Here is a 22,097-nt window from a genome sequence, read left to right on the forward strand (position 1 = left end):
CCTGCCCCGTTGCTGGGAAGTGGTCCTGGACACAGCCATGTCCGCTGACGGGCCAGGTGGAGCTGGGCCCTTCTGCAGGGAGCTCAGTGCCCCACCTGAGTCACCCCCCAGCCCCACCACCACCACCACTGGGACAGGGCAGGGGACCCTAGGCTGGCTCGGGGTGCCCCATCCTGCACACTTGCAGGGTGGTCACTGATTCTGGGTCTCTTTGTTAAAGCCTTCCTGGGTTGGGTTTTCTCCCCTCCTCCCTGTCTCCCCCACTCCTGCTCCCCCATCCCCTCTTCCACGGGGAGAGCATCTCTCTGGGCACCGCTGAGCTCAGCTCAAGGGCACGGCCCCAGGGCGGGGGGTGGGGGGAGTCCCACGCATCCAGCCTTCTGGGCCGGCAAGGCAGGAGCATCTCAAAGTCTCGGTTCTTTGCATTTTCAGCCCAGCGGATTTCTGGGGGAGGCCCTGGCAGCGGCTCCTGTCTCTCTGGTAAATGAGCCCCCAGGCTGAGGCCACGGCATCCCCGGTGCCAGCCCGTAAGACCCCGGCCCGTGTGTGGGCGCTGGGCATCCCTGCTCTCCCCAAGCAGCCGCGCTTGCGGCTCCCAGGGGGGTGTCCCGCCCGCCAAACGGAGACGGGTCTGCTCTGCACCCCCAACTCGGGACGTGCGTGTGGTCACGGCAAGAGGCCCCAGGGACTCTAAGGGTCCATCTGGGGCAGATGCCGCAGCCGTGCATCCTAGGCTGGGGTCCAACGGAGCAGAATCCAAGCATGTGTCCCAAAACTGCATGGTCCAGCCCTGTAAGCACATGCATACGTGTGTGTGCGTGTCCTAGACCAGGCCAGCAGCAGGGACCTGGAAAGCCAAGGCGTGGCTGGCCCAGCTTCGTTGTGCCTCTTACTCTGCTTTAGCTGCCTCGGTTTCCCCTCTGGGCTTTAAGGCATCTCTGGAGGAGATGAAATGGCCCCTGCCTTCCCGAGCCTGTGCCCACGGACAGCGTGATTACCACCTTCGCTGTCACAGGCCCACGCATCCCGTGCCTACAGCCTTTTGGGGCAAAAGTGCAGAAAGAACCAAACCAGCAGAGTCCTTGCTGGATCCCGACAGCCTGGGAGTCCCTAGACGCTGGGTGAGCCGTCAGCCCTCAGCTCTCAGCTCTGGCCGAGGCGTGTTCTGACAGGTGGGGGAAAACAGCAACTCCAGCCGTTGACGATCTTCTGGAAGGGGAGATGTGTTTTAATATCAGAATTGCTTTTTGCCCGGCTGCCCAGAGAAGGCAGATGGGCTCAGGGGCCAGATGGCCAGGCCAGGGACTGGCTGCGTTCAGAACTGGCAAAGGCTGCCCATCCTGCCCTGGTCAGATGGCGGGTGGGCAGCACAGGGCCAGGGCAGGCAGAGGGCAGGCTCCTGGCAGCCCTGAGAGCACAGGTCTGGGCAGGGAGCAGGGCCTGGCCTGGGGGCTTGTGCCAGCCCCAGGTGCTGGAAGGAAGCCCCGTCCAGCCGAGCAGCGGGCCAGGGATCCGGAAAGTGCCTGTACTTGGCCCTGGTGATGCCGGGATGAGGCAGCAGGGAAGAGGTGTGGGGGCCGTGTCTCAATCAAGAGCAGCCCTGGGCTCAGCTAGGAAGCCCCTTGGGAGCTAGCGCTTGGCCAGGTGGGCCCCACAACAGTCCTGGGCTGGAAGCCCCTGGGCCGTCTCTTGGCAGGCCCCTCCAGGGATGACGTAGGTGGGGCTAGGAGGCCAGCCAGGCCCGGAGAGAGAGGGCGGAGGCTTGTCTGCACCTGGTGAGGCTGGGGAGAAGGGCTGCTTGGCCGGCTGCACCCCTGGCACCCCGGCCGGCACCGGGCCCCGAGCTTGTGCCGCTCTGCCTGGCCTGTGCATGCCGGCCGCACTGCACGCCTCTGCCGCCCTGGCTCCCGGGCCCCCCAGCTCGCATCCCCCCACCCCCGAGGGCTTGGAGGCCAGGGAGCTGGGGCTGAAGGAGGAAGCCCATCCAGGCTATGAAGTGGTGGCCAAGGGTGCTCTGGAGTGGGGACCCTGAGATCAGATCCCGAGGGCAGAGCTGGGGCAGATCTCAAGCCACAGCTGGTAACCCCTGTGCGGGTTTCTCTCTCTTTATTTCCATCTCCTCCTGCCCACCCCCAGACACCCTTCCAGTCTTCGGGTCTGGACACTAGCCGGACCACCCGGCACCACGGGCTGGTGGACAGAGTGTACCGGGAGCGCGGCCGGCTCGGCTCCCCGCACCGCCGGCCCCTATCTGTGGACAAACACGGACGGCAGATATCCTTTTTCTCAGAGCATGAGGGTGGTGGTGGTGGGACAGGCAGGACTCTGAGTTCACCCAGCAGGCTCTGATGGAGCTGGCCGCTGCTGGCTCTGGGGACAGAATCAGGGCAGCACCAAGAGAGAGGCTTGATCTTAGAGTCATCCAGGGGGACTTTCTGGAGGAGGTGGTGCTACAAGCTGAGGAGCCTTTGGCCAGGCTTGGGGGCTAAGGAGCCACAGGGAGCAACTCCTGAGGCAGGAGTTGAGGAAGGTGCCACCAGACCACAGAGGACTCAGGAATCTGGCTGGGCAGTAGGGCCAGGAGGGCTGTGAGCTGACGGACCCCTCCTGATCACCATGTGGTGGCAGCTCAGCCCAGGCAGCAGGTCTGAGCCGGATTCGGATCTGAGGGAGGCTGTCTCTACAAGACATGCATAAAATTCGCCTCTCCACCTCGCTGAAGCAGAGATTGGCCAGAGTCCCCTGCCCCCCGCCCCACTCCTTGGGGCTCGGCCAGCTGGGCCCCATCGCCAGAGTCTGCGCCTCGGGCTGCTCCTGGGACCCTGGCTCTCCAGAACAGAGAAGCCTGTTCCTCTCCGGTTCTCATTTCCACGGGCTGGGGGAGCGCAACCAGCTGGGCCCAGACTGAGCCCTCGGGTCCCGGGAGCCGCCCCGAATTAAGAGTCAAGACCAGGGTCAGCTGAACTCAGACTCCGCATGGCCCGCGTGGCCCCCGTGGGCCCCAATTTCACAGCCCAGGCCCCCCTTGGAAGGGGTGCAGCCTGCACGTGTGCTCGTGGAGGAGAGTGCTGAGTGCTAGGTGGACGGGGCCGTACCCCCGGGGAGCCCCTGGAACAGGGGCTGCTCACAGCCAGCAGGGAAGGCCGGCAGGAAATATCCCCCGCCCTACTGGCCCCATCGTGGGCTCCCAGCAGCCTGGCCAGTCGGGCTGGCCAGGGCGTCCTTCCCTGTGGCAGAGAGCGGTTGGTGCTGGTGGAGTCCAGGCCGAGAGCACTATCCCCTTAACTCCTGCTCACGCTGACAGCTGCCCCTACGGCACTGTGTACCTCTCACCGCCTGCGGACACCAGCTGGAGAAGGTCAGTGGCCAGGGCCACCCCCACACTCCCCCAGCCTCCTGTTGGAAACGAAACCAAACTTTCATAGTGGTTATGTGCAGAAAACCAGTGTGCACTTGCTTTAAAAATGACAAAACTAAGAAGCATCCAGAAGTTCCTAGAAATAAGCTCTCTCCCTGCAACACCGAAGTTACTGCAGCTTTTGGGAGTCTTCCAGCAGCCCCCATTTATGACTTTTTTTAAAAACAAAATCGGGAGTAATGTTGGATATTCAGCATTGTGGCTTTTTCATTTAATGCTGTATGCAAGCAGGTTCCCACATTGCTCAGCGCCACTGAAAATGTGATTATGAAAGTATTTCACGTTTACATTAGAAGATTAGGAAAATACATAAATGTACCTAGAAGAGAAAAAAATCACCAATCGTTCCATCATTTAGAAAGGTCTAGAATGTCAACGACAATATAGTTAATATAGATACCTACAGCTGTACAGGTGATAGTTGCACAACAGTGCGAATATACTTTATGCCACAGAACAGTGTGCTTAAGAGTGGTTAAAAGGGTACGTTTTGTGTCGTGTGCATTTTACTACAATAAATATATTTACGTGTAGCTGATTTCAATAAGCAAAGAACAAAAGTAAGCGAGTTGTTCAAAACACTCACACACACATATATACAATAACCTAGTTAAATCCCCACCAAACATGTACCATAGGTCAGGCCTTGTTCCCACCATCCCGTCCAGTAACAGAATAACATGTATGGAGCTCTGTGGAATAGGTCCTGTTTTCATCTCCATTTTAGACATAGGGAAATTGAGCACAGAGAGGTCAGAACACTTGCTCAGGGACACACAGCAGCTGGTGGACCATCCTGGCTAGCTCCTCACTGCTTGACACCTGGACCCGGGGTCTGAGACTCCATTGGCCTGGTCTGTTGCAAGTTTTCTGCTTGGACCAAGTTTCCTCCACGTCACTCTCAGTGGCTGGGACGTCCCCATCAGGTGCACGTGGCCCTTACCTTCCTGCTTGAATTGCCAGCAATTCAGCACATTTTTGTGGGCAGCCAAGGGCCATTCTGGGGACCCTCCCTTGAGACACTCGCAGCCAGGAGCAGAGTGGGTCACCTTGTCCTTTGTAGTTATCTGTTGCCAGCAGCAGTGTCCCCAGGGCAGAGGCTGTCCTGGCTCCTGGTAGCTTTTGGGCTGGTTGAAGCAAGACTCTCCCCTCAGGGCAGTTTCCCAACTTGGGGGCTCCCCCAAGAGCCTGCATTCCTTCTAGGGCCTTCCCCAAGCCTTCCCTTCCCACCTGTCACTGAGCGTCCTGGAGGGCAGAGTGGCCTGTTTATGTTTGTCACCAGGAAGGGACCCAGTGACAGGCTAGGGGCTCGTACTCCCAAAGCTGGGCACTGGTGGGGCTCTGTCTCAGGGGTTTCAACAGGAGGGCACCATCCTTTCCTTAAAGCAGAGACGCTCTCAGAGGGGCGGGGACCAGCAGGGGCTGGCTAGGAACCAGGGACATCTCTGCTACTGCTGTTTGTTTTCACCAGGCTTGGCAGGTGAAAACCTGTCACTCTGGTAGTTCTTTTCAGAATGACATCCTTAGGGCTTTGCTCTGGTGCAGCAGCTTACAGAAGTGAGCCACAGCTGCCACCGTGGCCATCAGGCCTGTCCCGGACTGGGTGGGATCAGGATTGCACCTTCATTTCCCTGGGGCCAAGGCTGTCCTTCACTGTCTCTCTCCTCCCCCTAGGACCAATTCTGACTCCGCCCTGCACCAGAGCACAATGACGCCCGCCCAGCCAGAGTCCTTTACGGGTGGGTCCCAGGACGCACATCAGAAAAGAGGTATGGACAGAGGACTTGGGCATCTCTGCAGGGGTCAGGCAAGTCCAGTGGGTGGTCCCTGTGCTTCAGGAGGTCACAAGCTCATGGGTGGACAGACGTTCGAGGGAAGACTCAGACTGTGCTTTGGGGTAAGGGAAGGGGCTCAGGGAAACCTTCAGAGGTGGCACTACTTGAGTTGCGTTTTGAAGAGTGCATAGGAGTTTTCTAGGCAGAGAAAACAACCCCCGCAAACGCACCTTGGCTTCTGTTCTGAATTCAGGGCATGGCTACAAAGTCTGGGGGCTTATTTCAAATGTAGCGGGCAGCAAGCCCACGCAAAAGGGGCAGTTGTCAGCTCATGACAGAGCAGTCTAGGAGTAGACCCTCGACTTCAGGTGCAGCTCCACCCGGGGCTTCATACTGGACTGTTTACGGGCTCTGCTGCTCAGAGCCCCCCTCATCTACAGCCCCTGGCCCGTCCTGACTACAGTGAGTAGGGAAGAGGCCGTGTCTCCCCAGACTGCCCAGATCATCCTCTCTAACCAAGCCGTGCTCACGCCCCTGTGGCTGGGGCAGATCTGTGCACGGGCCTCGCCCCACTTTGGAGCCCGGTGTGGAAGCAGCGTCCTGGGTATGTGCCGTCTTAAGAACTGTGACGGTGCCATCCAGAGAAGGGAGCGCGCGTGCTGTGAGGCCAACCCCAGGAAACCCCGCTCGGCCGGACCCCGCTCGGCCTGACCCCGCCCAAGGTGCCGACGCCGGAGACTCGCATGTGGTTCAGGCCCGGACGCCGTGGCAAGGCACCCTGTGGGGGTGTGAGTGTACAGGAGAGAGTCTCCGGTAGAAGAATCGTCAGCCAGAATGAACTTCACCCCTGGGATTCCAGCTCAGCAGGCAGCAAAGGCAAGATGCAGAAGGGAACATCTCCATAATGAAAAGGAAGCTTCTAGAACACCCAGGGGTGCTGAGGACAGACACAGTGCCTGGAGCTTCCCTGCTGTTCCCAACGTGGGGGTGCTGTTCTGAGGCTGTTGCCTCCCCTGATAGGTCCCCCACAAACGCAGGACTTTGGGGGATAGGCGCAAGGACGTCACTGTCCCCCGGTACGCTGTAACCATGGAAGGGAGCTGTGACCCAGGATCCTTGTTGGTCAGAATCTGGTTGGCCTTGGAGGGGGGTGTTGGCGGGAGGGGACATACCACCTGTCCCTACTCTCCTAGGAGGGCCCAAGGCAGTGAAAAGACAAAGGAGTTGGCCCACCTGGCTTTGTTCATTATAGCTCTCTCCATGGCAAATGAAAAAACAAAACCTCCAGCAGAAATGAAGAAAATAGGAAAATGTTTAATCTTACCTTGACTGAAAGGTCCAAGAAAAGAGGCCTTCGAGCACGGCTAGTTCCAGGGCCTCAAATGATGCCCTTCCATCCCATCCCTCAGAGCTTCCTTACCCTACTTTCTTGCTCTGGGGCTGGCCAGCATCGTGGCTGACTCGTGGGGCCACTGCTACCACAGTGGATCCACCCGGCCTCGGTTAGCAGTGAGTGACAAGCTCTGAACCCCTGTGCTCGGTGCTGGTGGTCTAAGGGCCCAGCCACTGGGTGGTGCCAACAGCCCAGAGGGGAGAACAGATCTCCACGCCGTGGTGGGTGTAGAGCAGGCGCCGCGGGTCACGCAGGGCCTGGTGGCCGTTCATGGGAGAGATTCTCGGCTGTTCTTGGCAGCCCAAGGCCTCCGAGGCCCAAGTTGGTTCTGTGGGAGTCAGGGTCCTCTTGTCCTTGGGCTCCAGAGATTTTGTTTTTCTTTCTCTTTAAGTCACAGATTCTCTGACTTATTTGAATTTTTTTTTTTTAATGAAACCCTTTTTGTAGCTTTAGTACTATCCCCAGCAGAAGTTACTGGTAGGACAATTCCAGTCTTATCACAGTCATGACCATGTGTCAGGGAAGTGACCTCCTGGTGCCACCATGCGGCTGCAAAGAGATTTCTTCTCTGATTCTCCTCCCCCCACCCCTTGTCTCAGTCTTACTGTTAACAGTCCCAGGAATGGAAGAGACCACATCGGAGGCAGACAAAAACCTTTCCAAGCAAGCGTGGGACACCAAGAAGGTAAGAGCCTATGGGCTTTCAAAAGCACTTTTTTCTTCTTTCTCTTCTTGAGCACAGCCGGGGCAAAGATAACAAAATGGCATGTTGGGGCCGGGTGAGGTGGCTCACGCCTGTAATCCCAGCACTCGGGGAGGCCCAGGCAGGAGGATCACTTGAACTTAGGAGTTCAAGACCAGCCTGAGCAAGAGTGAGAGCCCGTCTCTACTAAATAGAAAAAATGAGCCAGGCATGGTGGCACATGCCTATAGTCCCAGCTACTCAGGAGGCTGAGGCAGGAGGATCGCTGGAGCCAGGAGTTGGAGGTTGCAGTGAGCTAGGCTCACAGCACTCTAGCCTGTGCAACAGAGCAATACTCTGTCTCAAAAAAAAAATTTAAAAATTGAAAAATTAAAAAAAAAAGGCATGTTGGGGAAACTTCACCTTTCCAAGGAGTGAACCTCACTCAGATCTGCCTGTGCCCAAATTCAGAAGATCCCTTAGGTCTGTTGAACACTATTAGGCCTGTAAAACTGACAAAAACCACATGAAAACCCATTGCTGGTCAAGTTGAGGTGAAAGAATCAACAGTACAAATTGCTCATCCCCTCTGGGAAAGCAATAGACTAAGCTGCATCAAAAACCTTTCAAAAAAGCATTGGCTCTAGAAATCTCGTTCCTCAGGAATTTGATTGTAGGAATGAGGGAACAGCGATTTATTCAAAAGTGTTTAGTGTTTATCCAGAGCTTTTGAAATAAACTAGAAACAACTTGAACCTTCCAGAGTAGGGGATTTGTTGAGGAAATTATCCTCAGTCCCTTGCTGAGATGGGATTTTTGAAGAAATTCTAAAGGCACGAGAGCAACTCACAATGCTGCTCTTATGTGAAGAGAGTAGGATAAAGATATTTGGGAAAGGCATTAAAGATGCAGATATCCGTCCACAGGGTACCTGTAGGTGGACCCAGCTAAGAGGAGCCACGTGAGGGCCACCTGTCCTGTCTTGTGTGGGCTGTGGGCAGTGCTATTGGCGTTTTATCCCTGTCTGTGTGTTTCAGTTTGGCACGAGGAGTGCCTGTGACTTTCATACTCAGAGAGGGAAAAAGCTTTAAAAAAGAATTCTAAGGCTGGGTGTGGTGGCTCATGCCTGTAGTCTCAGCACTTTGGGAGGCCGAAGTGGGAGAATCACTTGAGGCCAGGTGTTTGAGCCCAGCCGGGGCAACACAGCAAGACCCCATTTCTACAAAAAATTAAATTTTCCAGGCACAGTGGTGTGTGCTTGTAGCCCAGCTACTCTGGGGGTGGGCAGGGGGGCGCTGAGGCAGGGGGATTGCTTGAGCCCAGGAGTTCGAGTCCAGCCTGGGCAACATGGCAACACCCTGGCTCATGAAAAAAAAAAAAAAAAGAGAAGAGAAAAGAAATTCTAACAACCCGAACAAAATTGGAAAAACAAACATCTAGCAGCAGAGAGGTGGGTAGGTAGGTCACAGTCCATTTGCATGGCCGGATACCGTGCTTCCAACTAAAGGAAGGGAAGGTGACAAGTCTCCACGTGGAGGGAGACACACCCCTGGTGGGAGGGAGGGCGGTAGGTGACTTTTTAACACTGTTCAGAAATCCGTTAATATCTCCGCAAGGCCTGCGGAGTGCTTTTCAAAGCACTCTTTCAAAGTCATGGCCAACGTGCTGCAGAAATCCAGTAATGAAGCGAATGTTTACTCTGAGAATTAGGAGCTTCTGGCCAAGTAGAACCTCTGCATTCCCTGCAGAGGCTTAAAGCCCACTGGTCGCACGCCACCCCCGGGGCTGGCTGGGCGCTTCCCCCTTGTGGCCCGCCCTCTGCCAGTGGGCTTGCCTTTCTCATCTGATAATCCCCGGAGACTCCTCCAGAAGTGTCTGCCCAAGGGCCCAGGTGGCGGAAACATGACACACGCAGAGCCCTCCGTCAATAGACGGGACTCTGTCTGGTCATGCCTGCCTCGATCAGAAGGTTCCCTCCTTTGTCTCTGAACAAGACTTGTGGGGGCCCCTGCCTGGAGCCGACAGTCCCCCGTCTTGGCTGGTGCAAGTGTCCCTGATGCACGGGGAGGACAGCAGGGTCCTACTGCCAAGGTTCCCCTGGGCACCCGTCCCCAGGGCCGGCGCACAGCGCAGCTGGGGCCCTGCCCATGGGTGGAGGGTGCTCAGAGGCAACCCGCTACCCCCGAGACCCCAGCCCACAGCTGGACCCTGCCCTGCCTGAGGCGGCCTTGGAGGCGCATTGCAACTCGTTAGTGGGAGGAGCAGCCTTCCCGTGGTTCAGAACTCAGGGCTTCTGTGGGCCACACGGCAGGAGGTGCCCATCATGGGTGCCTGCCACGTACCGTGTCTTCCAGAAGTGTCTCCCAGCCTAGCTGTGAAACTGGTGTCACATCAGGGGCTTCCCGAGCCCTGGTCAGCGGGCGGTGAGTGTGGCTGCCTGCAGAGTAGAGGGACATCTCGGGACTCTCAGGGAGCACGCGGAGAAGCCCGTGGTCCTGGGTGGGAGTCTCACCTCTGGGTTGTTGCTAGAAGGCTGGTCGGCCCTGAGGCAGGGGCTGTGGCCTCTGAGCTGTGTTTAGGGCATCTAGTCCAGGCCTCCTCGGGCTTCCCTGACTTAGTGTCCTCCTTTGCCTTGGACTTGGGGCCCAACCCACTGCCCTGAGACTGGTGGCTGCTCCTGCCCCAGGAGCCCCCGCTGCCATGATCAGGAATGGGGTGGGGGTGGGGCGGCTACAGGGGTGCTGTCTCGGACACTGGCTTTCCAGTGGCCCCTCTGCCACAGCCCTGGGGGTGTGTAAGGAGCTGAATACCACATTCTTCCCGGACGCCTGCTCTGACAGGGGACTGTCACCCCTTGGCTGTGCCCACCCCCCCAGGTGGACAGAGTGGAGTTGGGCCGTCTCCCCACTGAGGACAGGAGCTGGGGGAGGGGACCCTCTCTGCATAAGTCTTGGCTGTGTCCCTGGGCGTGTCTGGGACATGCCTGTCCACCCTGTGGGGCCACCTGTCCTTCACTTTCCTGACACCCACCAAGCTCAGGTCTCATGGAGCATCTCTTGGCCTCGTGGGGGGACCAGACGTGCCACAGGGAGGCACGGTGTGCACGAGGAGGCCCCGGCTCATCCTCTCCTGTCTTCTTTTTCAGACGGGGTCCAGGCCCAAGTCCTGTGAGGTCCCCGGAATCAAGTAAGTCTCTGCAGGGCCCGTCCTGCACACCCTCGGCGGTGCCGTCCCCCCGCCCGGGGCTTTCCTTCTGCCCCGTTGAGGCTGCAAGTCCTGGCAAGGGGGGCCACCCAGCAAGCCCCACCGCAGGGGACGCTCTGGCCCCTCCGTGACAGAGCTCCCCGCAGGCCCACCCCTTTAGACACGCCCCGTCCCCAGCACAGGGCCGTCCCTGCCCCCGCCTGGGAATAGGCTACTCTCTAAGGTCCCATTCCAGGTGCTGCATGGTGGGACATTATTGAGGGGTGTCATTTTGCACCCCCTAATTTTCTGCCTCAGCCGTCTCTTGCCACCACCACAGCTCCCAGGGAGGCCCGGCCACCGTGTCCCGAGCTCACCTCCCACCTCTGGCCTCTCCGTAGCATCTTCCCGTCCGTGGACCAGGAAAACACTGCAGCCCTGATCCCCGCCACTCACAACACGGGGGGCTCCCTGCCCGACCTGACCAACATCCACTTCCCCTCCCCGCTGCCCACCCCACTGGACCCCGAGGAGCCCACCTTCCCCGCGCTGAGCAGCTCCGGCAGCACCGGCAACCTCGCGGCCACCCTCACGCACCTGGGCATCGGCGGCGCCGGCCAGGGTAAGGCCTGGGACGCGGCTGGGCTCCTGCGTTCGCGCACCGTGCCCGTCAGCTGGTGAAGACGGCACATGCATTTGGATGATAACTTAGTGACAAGTTAGCAGGGTCACGTCCCAAATGCCAGGAATTCCAAGGGGTGGGGAGGCTGAGAGACCCTCCGTGAGGGGCTTGGAGTTTCTAGGCTGACCCGACGGGGAAGGGCATCCCAGGTGGAGGGCACGGCCTGGGCACAGGCCCCATGTGGGGAGCACATGGTGCCCCAGGGATCCGACTGCGGTTCTAAGGGTGTAGGGCAGTGCCTAGGGCTTCAGAGAGAGGCTAAGGAGCCCAGGAGGGGAGCCCTGCGGGGTTTAGCCCAGCCGGGGTGGGCCAGGCCTTCCGTCTGCCCTCCTCACTCCCAGCCCCTGACAGGGCGGGACCAGCTTCCCCCACCCCACGTCTGACTGTGCGGCCTACTTGTGGCACTGCAGTCCTGCCCCTCCCCAGCGCCGTGCTCATGCCTCCCTCCGCCACATCCGCAGGGACATCGCGTGGGCCCCTTGCCCAGCCATTAGCTCCCGGCACTGATAACCCTGCCCCTCCCAGAGACCCTCCTGTAGTGGCCCCCACTGGCTGCAGAGGTGTCCCCCTTAACTCTCCTGTCCTCTCCCCACCCCAGCCCATCGTCCTCATGTCCTGCTGGTCCCACTGTCAGGACCTGGCCCAACCCAGACCCTCCCCTGGGCCCCCGGCCTCTCCTTTACCAAGAACAGCTGTCAGCTCATGGCCTTTCTGTGCTCTGAACCTTGAGCATTCCCGCCCTGCCGACACCCTCTCAGTGAAAGCTCAAGACCCCAGGGCCCAGGAAGTACATCATGGTTCACCCTCTGTCTTCTGAGTGTGAGTCCCGGCCCTGCCCCCAACCCCAGGACCTTTGCACGTGCTGTCCCGGCCCCACAGTTCTCCTCCATGGGCAGGGCTCCTCCGTCATCTGCCCCACTTCCCGCCCATGAGGCCGTCCCGGCCCCTGGCCTTGCACTGTGTCACTTTTCTGCACTCTGCGCCCGCTCCTGTTTGTGTGCGGTGTGTGGGATTGCATCTGGGGGGCAGCAGGCATCTGGCCTCCGAGGAGGAGAGATTCGGTGGCGTCAGCCAGCCCCAGGTGGTGGCACAGGCAGAGGGGCCAGGGAGGGGGTACGTCAGGTGGTGGGAGCAACCCAGGCCACCTGGACGTGCACTCTGTCCTGTCCCATAGCCATAGAACAGACCAGCACCGGCCCCGGCCCCCAGCCCATCCTGCTTCCACCCTAGGCTTGGCAGGCAGCGCTGGTGAGGGTTTTCCACGAGACAGTAGTCACGTGCATAAGTTTGTATTTGGCAGAGTTCCTCTGATCACCCTGGGGAGAAGGGGCTGTGTCTGGAGCAGGGCAGGACCCCAGCCTGGTGCTTTGCAGGGAGACTTCAGGGTGGAACTGGCTGGCCTGGGGCCGGGTTGATGCAGGCAGTGGGGAGAGTGGGGCATCCGGAGTTGCTCTGGCTTTGATGCCTTTGGGGCTGGGGCCAGCTTAGGGGCATGGAGGATGGTGCCAGCGTTCGGGCTTTTAGACCAGGGCATGGAGACCAGAACGGAGGAGGGAGCCAGCTGAGCGCATCGAGGCTGTGTTCTGTCTCCTGTACCCTGGCCCTGTGCCCTCTAGGCTCAGCCGCCCAGGCAGAGAACACCAGAGAAGGCCCAGAAAACACAGTGGGTGGATTGAGAGGACCCCACGCACCCTGAGAGCCAGGCAGGCGGCATCCCCACACGCCTGTGTGGAGGGAGTGAGCCTGAGGGCAGCTCGAAGGCTGCAGGTGCCCCCTGCTCTGGGGCGGGACAAGCCACCGTCTCCCAGCCCTGTTTCCCCCCTCACGTCTCCCCTCGGCCTCCAGGGCACCCCTCCTCCCCCGGAACGTCCTTGGCAGCCCCCCAGCGCCCGCCCAGGAGCCACGCACCTCCAGCCTGCGCCCAGTCTAAACAAGCCCAGGGAAACACACAACACATGTGAAAACCGTAGCCGGTGGTGGCCAGCGCGGGGCCCACTAATGTCTGACATGTGTTGGTTGTTTGTGAACCTGCCGCTCCAACAGCTCGCCTGGCAGGGGCTTCACTTTCCAGGCGCCTTTTAAATCAAGCAGAGCCGCTGGTGCACGTGGAGGCTGCACCCCCACCCCCCAGTCTGCCTGCTGGTCAGACCGCGAGCCCCTCAGGGAGGAAGACAGAGGACTTCGCTGCCTGGGAGAGAGAGCGTCCCCCCACCCCCCCGCCCGCTCCTTGCATGTTTGCCCAGGCCGTGTCCCTGGCTGCTGGCCAGAGCACGGGAGGAGGGCGGGCCCTGGGTCCTCCTGCCTGGCACAGCTCTGAGGCCGGCCGGGCAGGCCCCTGCCACCTGGCCCACCCGGCCCGCCCGCCCCTGGCCGCGCTCCCTGCCCGCCCCAGACTTCCCATCCAGCTGGCTCCACGCCTGTTGCCGAAGGTGACCAGTTTGCCAAAAGAAATTCAATAGCAAGGCACCCGTCCGCCCTCCTGGGCCAACTGGCCCGTCTAGGGGTGGCCGCGAGCTCACTTTGCAGCCCAGCAGAGGACTAAAACCTCCCTTGTATTCAGGGTAGATAGAGACTGGCGGCCCAAGGGCCAAATCCAGCCCAGGGGTGTGTTTCGTGTGGCCCACAGCTGTGCAGCTGTGATACAGTCACATGCCGCACAACGTTTCAGCCGACCACGGACCTCGAATACAAAGATGGTCCCATCAGATCGTAATACCACATTTTTATTGTAATTTTGTATGTTTCAATACGCAGATACTCACCCTTGTGTCACAGTCGCCTGCAGCGTTCAGCACAGTAGCGCTGTGCAGGCCGCGGCCTCGGAGCAGGGCTGTCCCGTGCAGCCGCGGTGTGCGTGGCAGGCTCTGCCGCCTAGGTCTGTGTGAGCGCACCTTGTGACGTTTGCACAGCGACAGGCTCGCCTGACGATGCCTTTCTCATAGCACATCGCTTCGTTAAGTGACGCGTGACTGCACTGTGAGTCCACATTTACACATCGGGAGAGTGAGGGGCAGCTTCCTGGCTACTCTCGGAGAATCAGAAGGCCCAGTGGCGGTGGGTCGATGTCCCACAGCAGTAGGTGGGCCAAGAGCATCCGTTTGCCACAGGCCCCACCCGCCCCCGTTGCCCCACATCCACACCCTCCTGGCACTTGCCTCTGCCACTTACCAGGCCCCGACATCTGCTACTCACCTGGGCACCTTGTGTCCCTTGGCCTGCTGGGCACATGCAGCAGTGGACATTCCAGAGAAGAAAGGGGAGCGGCCCAGGGGCCCGACTGTGTGTGTGCTCCGCGTGGGCATCTCCCAGACTCCTGCCAGGCCTCTGGGTGCTTCCGTTGACGTCGCTGATTCTGACGCCCAGGGTCTGCACAGACACTAGCACTTGAGCCCTGCCCCAGGAGCATTCAGCGGGGCCAGGGCCCCCCTCAGAGTGCTCCACCGAGCGGAGCCGCCAGGGCATCCGAAAGGAAGTGCTGGCGTGACCAAGCTCGCCCCGTGAGCAGCTGCCCTGGGCACAGAGGAGGCAGTTCATCCCGTAGGCCGTGCATCCCCCCGTCCCGTCTGCCGGAACAAGGTTAATTTGGTGCCCTCGGCAGGATGGGCCCAGATCTCCTGCGGTGAGTCAGGTGGCATCAGCCGGCCGTGACTGTGGGCCAGACTCCTTCAGAGCCTGCTCATGACCTCACCGGGGCCTCACATTGAACCTGGGAGGGCAGCTGTTACCATCTGCATCTTGCCAACCAGGAAACTGAGTCTCGGGGTAGACTGGGGTCAAGCCAGGCCCCCGGGGCTCCCCCTACCATCTGGGGGCCCGTTGCCTCCCTGGCATGGTGCCCTAGGGTAACCGGCAGGCCCCAACGGCTGCCACAGTGACCTCGGCCTCACCCAGCTCCTTCACTGCAGTGGAATCCCGCGATTCCTGCTCCAGCAGGAATGAGTACGTCGGGCTCGGGCGGGGAGGGGAAAGATTGCTGGGGAAGGGTTTGTAGTTCAGGCAGCCCCGCGGGGGCAGCGCCCCAGCATGGGGAGTACACAGGGTGGGGGGGGGCATGGATGTGGGACATGGGCCAAGAGGGGCGGTTACAGGAGTGGACATGTTCGTCGAAGGGGGCAAGGAGAGCTGTGAGGCAAGAGAGGAAGCCGCGGTGCTGGGCAGGGCCTACCTGCAGCCCACGCCAGTTGAAGCAAAGGGGGTTGATGCTTCCTGAAAGCAGAAAGTGCTGGTGTGGCTGGATGGGGCTCCGGTGCTGCCTCTGCCCCCAGGTCTTCAGCCAGCCCCTGCCCTGTGGTCACAGGGTGCTCCCCACAGCTTCAGACAGCCCTCTTTGGAATTCCATCCAAAGTCCCCAGGCAGGCTCTGACTGGACAGCCTGGTCGCATGCCCAGCTGGGGGCCGGCCATGCTCCAGAATGGGGGAAGCGCTGATTGGCTGGGTCTGTGGGACACTCGCCTCCCGGAGAGCTGGTGGGGCCAGTGGGAAGGAACAGAACAGAGACCGAGCTGGGCTGCGGGACCCCAGGGTCAGGAACTGGGGCCTCGGAGGGGCCATCCCAAGTTTGGCAGTGGGGTCGTGCTCCCTGGCTTCTGTCTGCGCAGTCGAGCTGTTCCGTGCGGTGTGGGGGCCCTTCCTTGCTGATCCCGTCTCACACCCACCCCTCCCTTCCCACCTTCCTCTCCAGGGATGAGCACGCCCGGCTCTTCTCCGCAGCACCGCCCGGCCGGCGTCAGCCCCCTGTCCCTGAGCACAGAGGCGAGGCGGCAGCAGACGTCACCCACCCTGTCCCCGCTGTCACCCATCACTCAGGTTCGAGGGCGAAGTGGGGGCACGTGGATGGGGAAGATGGGGGCCTGGCTCTGCCTCCCTGGGGGGCCTCCTGCTCCTTCCAGGAGGCCACGGAATCTTGGAAATGCTGTCAATGCTTTTAATTTTTATTATAAAATTTTCAAATACCCAATCACTGGTAGACCCGGCGACCTTTGTCTCGTTCTGGGTGTGACTGGGCATTCTTCATCGTGCCTCTTTCTCTTCTTTAGGGTCTAGTCGAAATCTTCCATAATAAAATGTTTAGACAGTTTAGCTTTTATTTTTTCAAGTTGCCATATTTGCTGCTTTGACTTTTTTTGATAGTTTGTTTGTATCTAGGATCCTGGCCATCTCATCTTGGTTGTTCAGTTTGCTGGTGTACAGTTGTTCGTAGTATTCTTTTACAATCTTTTTTTCGTACCCCTAAGAGAGAGTCTTTGCTCTGTCGCTCCCGGCTAGAGTGCAGTGGCCCAATCAGAGCTCACTGCAACCTCCAACTCCTGGGCTCAAGCCATCCTCCCTCCTCAGCCTCCCAAGGTGCCAGGATTACAGGCGTGAGCCACCGCGCCGTGCTATGTGATTGTTTTTGACAGAACCACAGTGGCATTGTCCACCAACAATGACATTAACAGTGATTCCCCCTGACCTTCCGTGCCTGGCGTGGACCTGGTTTCCCCTCAGTGCCTCATGCCCCGTGTCTCTGACTGCCTGTAAGATTGTCCTGGGTCATGATCTGGACAGAGCTGTGGGCGCCCTGTCCGCGAGCTAGCCTGTGTCTGTCTGTGACTCCTGCCCCATCTGGAAACCTTTTCACTCATAAACTTTCCCCTGCTTCTTAGAGGCCAGACGTCCCACTGAGTGTTTCTGTGCCGTGGCTCCTGGGCACAGCCAGCCTCAGAGCACAGGGACCCCGAGCTGCCCCAGCGACCGTTGGCTTTATGGCCGCCTGGCCGTGAGTTTCCACACAGACTCTCTCTTGTTTACTTTCCTCTTGCCAACTCCCAGGGGGTCCTAGGCCAGCCCTCGCTGAGTGACCACGCTGGTGTCTCCGTCAGCCCTGTCCTCTCCAGCGTCCCCAGAGTAGGCAAAGGGGTTCCTCCCCTTGTAGGACCCCAGAGGAGTGCGGGGCTGGCCACCTACTGGGCTACCTGAGTGTGACCGTCCTCGTGCCTGCCCTGCAGCAGCTGGGACTGCCCGGGCCTCGAGGTGTGCACCGAGGATGACGAGGCTTGTCAGGAAGGCTGGGTTGGGCGCCCAGGCCCCGTCCAGCCCCAGCCCGCCCTCGCTAGGCCGCAGCTTCCTCGTGGTGGGGCACACCCAGCCCAGGGGCCGGACCTCGCAGGGTCTGTCCTCACACTGGGACTGAGCGCACCGGCCGTGCAGGAGCCTGGCCCAACTCCCGCCTGCTGCCCCTCTCCCCGCAGGCCGTGGCCATGGACGCCCTGTCTCTGGAGCAGCAGCTGCCCTACGCCTTCTTCACCCAGGCGGGCTCCCCGCAGCCGCCGCCACAGCCCCAGCCCCCGCCGCCGCCACCGCCGCCGCCGCCTGCGTCCCAGCAGCCACCACCACCCCCACAGGCACCCGTCCACCTCCCCCCAGGCGGCCCCCTGCTGCCGAGTGCTAGCCTGACTCGGGGGCCACAGCCACCCCCACTTGCGGTCACGGTACCGTCCTCTCTCCCCCAGTCCCCCTCAGAGAACCCAGGCCAGCCGTCGATGGGGATCGACATCGCCTCGGTAAGCCCAGGGCGGGGTCCCAGGGGCCTGGCTGGGGGGCTCCAGGAGCAGGAGGACGGCTGGGGCCCCTGCTGCATGTTGGGCAGCCGTGTTGAAGCCGAGGGGCCGGGGTCGGGACCGAGGCAGACACTGCCCCAGAGCGGGCACTCCACAGGAGTTACCACTTGGAATCCTTCAGCTGGGATCGTCACCCCTTGTACAGATGGGAAAACTGAGGCAAAATTGAGTCGACTGGCCCCAGACTCCCCCCAAGGTGGGCCACGCAGTGTCCGGCTGCTAAGCACACACTCTTGGTCACCGTGGCCCCTCCCTGAAGCCAGGCTTCCTGGGAGCCAGATGAGATTTCCCAGGGCCCAGGGAGCAGACTTCGGAAGCCAGGGGGACCCACTCCAGCTCAGAGGGGAAGGAAGGACGAGGCCAGCCCCTGTGAGACCTCAGACTCAACGTGTGAGGCATCCAGGTGCCGGCAAGGCCAGAAGGCTGCAGCTCAGCCCCTGGGACCCCCCGCCCAGGGCTAGGCTCAGTAACAGGCACTGGGTTTGCACCCTTGTACCCACAAACCTTCCCACCTGTCCAGACTTTCATCCTAGCTGCTCCAGTGGGGGCAGGACGGGTGGGTCACAGCTAGATTTGGCCACATCCGCAAGCACGGCGAGTTCTCCCACGCAGCCCCCAGCTGCAAGCCTCCGGCTAATTGCATCGAAACGTCAGGCACTCTGCAAAGAGCAGGCCCCCTGAGCGGGCTGGGGCGGACAGGTGGCCCTATAGGTAGAGACCCACATTCCCAAACTGCTCTGACCCCTCGGAGAGCACCCAGCCAGGGCTCCCCCAGGCAAGAAAGCAGCCAGGCAGGTGCCAGGGGAACCTCTGAAGATAGGGCCTTGCTTTGGAGCCGGGTGGTCTCAGGAGACAAGGTGTCCAGGCTTGGTGCAGAGGCGGCCCCTCCCAGGGCTGCTGGGTCAGGTGTCCACACCCAGCACCACCCCCACCAGAGAACAGGTTCCGCCCAGACTCGCCAGGTGAGGGCAGTCTCCGTGGTCACTCCCCTTTCCAACTCTGGGAAGGCCCGAGCTGGGCATCCCCAGGTGACCACGCTGGTACCTGCACCACCCCACCCTGCTGAGCAAGCCTAACCACCTTCCACCCTGCCTCTGCCCCGCCTGGACTCAGCCCCCCAAACTACTTAGGGCCACTGAGGAAATGGGGGGATGGGGCAGTCACAGGCCCCTGGGCCAGCTGTCCAGGCCTCCTTGACCAGCAGGCTCAGAAAGGTTGGGCAGCTTGTCGGCGGGCACACGGCAGGGCTGGGCCAGGGCCGCAGTGTGGTCTGGCTCCAGGCCCCAGGCTGGCCTGGCCCTGCGTCTGAGGGGTGGGTCACCACAGTGAGAAGCCAGGCCTCCTGTCCTGCGAGCGGGTTGAGGCAGCTGCCCCTCGGAGGTCTTTCAGGGCATCACTCAGGCGGGCTGCCAGACGTGGGGCTGAGAGCCAGGGGACCTGCCCAGGGCGCACAGCGAGGGCAGTCAGGGGCAGAAGGCGGCACCACCTGGGTGGGTGTGCGTGGGCTTGTGTACCCGTGTGTGGTTTGGATGCGTGGGTGGGTGCACGTATATGTGATATGCACGCGTGGGTGTGTATATACACGTGTGGATGTGTGCACGTGTGTGGCTGTCATTGTGTGCATGTGTGTGCACACACGGCTGTCTGGCTCTGAAGCCTGCTGAGTCGAGGCTAACCCTTTGGTCACCCTCCTGCAGCCCTGCAAAGCCGGGCAGCTCTCTGAGGTTGGGTTCTGGGTCCTTGTAGCCCCCTCCCCTCCATGCCACTCCTTCCCAGGGAGCTGGCTTTGGAGGCAGGTCCCCTGAGATCTCAGGCTGACAGGGCTCAGGGACCCACCTTCCTGCAGGTGCCCAGGGTCTGGTTACCCGCAGGGTGGCACTGGTCACCAAGACATCTGAGGTGGGAGGACCTGCTGGGGGGCTGAGTGACACACAGGCCACTCCCAGGAGGCCAGGACTGGAGCCCCAGGGCACGCAGGGCAGCTGGGCCCCGCCGGCGTCCTGACCTGTCTGTCGTCACAGGCGCCGGCTCTGCAGCAGTACCGCACTAGCGCCGGCTCTCCGGCCAACCAGTCTCCCACCTCGCCTGTCTCCAATCAAGGCTTCTCCCCCGGGAGCTCCCCACAAGTAAGGGACACCGCCTCACCCTCGACCCCTGGCCCCACACTCCAGTCGCGGTTCATGCTCTGTGTGCCCCCCGCCCACGTGCCCACTGTCTGTGCCTCACGCCTCACTCCATCCCATCTCGCCCACTCCATCAGACCAGAGCTGTGCACCCACCAGGCTGCACAGGGTGGGGACAGGACCAGGGACGCCTGCCCTGGGCGAAGGCAGGGGAGGGGGCACTGCCTCCAGCTGCCACAGGCCCCTTCCTGGCAGCTGCCAAGATTCCTGTTGGCCTTTGGGGTCACTGCCAAGTACCACCTGGGAGTGGTAGAAACGACTCACTCCATTTAGTGACAATAGTAATGGCAGTAGCCCTGTGGCAGCCACACCTGGGTGTCCCCACCGAGCGGCCCGGTAGTGATGCCTCTCCACACCCTTTGGGCACCAGAATCCGCCCAAGGTGCAGTCCAGAGTAGGAGCCCAAGCCCGGCTGCCCTGCAGCCTTGAACTTGGGCTCCCGGAAGTGGAGGGAGGAGTCTCCCACTCCTCAGCCCCTGCCTCTCCCCTCCACCCATCGGAAGGCGTGTCCCTCGGCCACCAGAACCCTAGCCCAGGAAGCTTCTCCGAGCGGCTCTGCAGCATCTCTGGGGCCCTTGTCCCCATCCCACGGACTGGGGCTGGCCCCAGGCCCCAGGTGACTGGGCAGGGTGTGACCTCATCCGGCAGGCTTGTTTTTCCGCCACACCTGGTGCAGTTGGACCCCAGCTGTCGGATGCCCACGTCCACGCCCAGCTGTGGAAGCATCCATGCTGGCTTGCTGCTCGGTTGACGCTGTTCGTATTTTGCCCTGGCGTCTCAGTGTGGCCTCGGCCTCAGGAGAGCCCGCGTTCTATCTGGAACCTCTGCTGGGGGAGAGGGGATGCCCACAGCCCCCGACTTCTCACCCTGGTGGCAGATTCTCCCCAGCCCCCACCACCCTGGGGCCATCCTATCCCCAAAACGTCACCAAGCTGAGAAACCCCTAGGAGCCGCTGCCATGCCCAGAGCCCCATGCCCAGAGCCCCGGCACCATCCTCTGCACCTGGTGGAGGGCACGATAGGGTCCCCCTTCCCGCTAGCACAGCCGCGGGTGCCGCCATCCCTCCAGGAACGAGGTTAGACTCCCTTGTCTCAGGCAGGGCACGTGCTGTGAGGTGCCACAGGCAAGGACAGTCGGGCTCCTCTGTCCCCATATCTCCAGCTCTCGGTCGTGTGTGGGGACATCTGCCCCATCAGCCCAGGATCCCCTGGGACCACCTCCTACAGCCCCCTGCCCCGTAGGCAAGTGGGGAGGGCGGAGGTGCACTCGGGGTAGCGTGGGGGTCACCTGGTGTCTGCACATGCTCAGTCCACCCGCCGGGCTCCGGAGACTGTCTCGTCATGTGGCACTGTTGGGGGAGGGACGCTGGTCCAGGCAGGAGAAGCAGCAGGTGGGGCCTGTCCCAGGTGGGCAGCCTGGTGTGGGGCTGATTGCTGAGTAACGTCCTCTTGCATTCGAGGCGGAGCAGGACAGGCATCGGGCTGAGCAGGTTCTCGGGGGAGTCGCCTGAATGGTCAGTTAATTCTTTGCCCTCAAATCAAAGCGGGTTAGTCTGGCGGGCAGAGAGCACGTGGCTGTCTCATCGAGCCTGTGTCTGTGTGTCTGGTGTCTGTTGGGTGCTAATGGGAAAAGCAGGTGACTCTCTCAGGGGCAGAATGTTCTAGGCTCCCTCTGCGGCTGGGTCTCGGAGGACTTGCTCATGGGCCCGCAAGTCCAGGCCACCCCACGCCTCCCTGCCTAGGCCTCCATCTGCCTGGATTCACGGGGCAGCCACCTCAGCCCACCCTGACCAGGCCCACCACACCTGGCCCTCAGGGCCATCGTGTCCCGCCCCAGCCAGGCCCTGGGCCTCAGGCAGCTGCAGTTTGGTCCCACGGGCGGCCGCCTCCTTCCTTCCAAGCTCATCTTTACAGCAAACCTGCTTGGCAGCCTCACAAGAGAAACTGCGGCCTCTGTCCCTGTGCATGTGCCAGGCTTCTCCGAGTCCAAGGTCATGGGGACAAGATCAGGTGCATCTCAGTAGCCCAGCCCCACCCGGCGCCCTGAGCACCGGAACGGACCTGCCCCCAGCCTTGGGCGAGGTCTGCGGCAGCCGATGTGAAATTACCCATCATCCACTTCTCTCCTCTTGGGTAAACCAAGCCACAAACTTGTGACCTCTGCGTCCAAAACCTGAAGCTG

At 60.9% G+C, this 22,097-nt stretch overlaps 1 protein-coding gene across 2 annotated transcripts in view; it reads left to right on the top strand.

Annotated features, from left to right (window-relative positions):
- The window catches only part of CRTC1 (CREB regulated transcription coactivator 1), a 66,112-nt gene that overhangs the window by 40,539 nt on the left and 3,476 nt on the right, over positions 1-22,097 (top strand). The window contains exons 3-12 of one of the 2 annotated variants that reach the window (XM_069494181.1): positions 433-480; positions 2,137-2,274; positions 3,297-3,358; positions 5,093-5,187; positions 7,186-7,271; positions 10,414-10,454; positions 10,853-11,073; positions 15,815-15,939; positions 17,364-17,675; positions 19,754-19,858. In XM_069494181.1, coding sequence (XP_069350282.1) covers positions 433-480; positions 2,137-2,274; positions 3,297-3,358; positions 5,093-5,187; positions 7,186-7,271; positions 10,414-10,454; positions 10,853-11,073; positions 15,815-15,939; positions 17,364-17,675; positions 19,754-19,858 — 1,233 coding nt within the window. The remainder of the gene's footprint in view (positions 1-432; positions 481-2,136; positions 2,275-3,296; positions 3,359-5,092; positions 5,188-7,185; positions 7,272-10,413; positions 10,455-10,852; positions 11,074-15,814; positions 15,940-17,363; positions 17,676-19,753; positions 19,859-22,097) is intronic. The other variant, XM_069494189.1, reaches the window with a different exon arrangement.

This window comes from Eulemur rufifrons, chromosome 2 (genome assembly GCF_041146395.1).
Source record: "Eulemur rufifrons isolate Redbay chromosome 2, OSU_ERuf_1, whole genome shotgun sequence".
Lineage (NCBI taxonomy): Eukaryota > Metazoa > Chordata > Mammalia > Primates > Lemuridae > Eulemur > Eulemur rufifrons.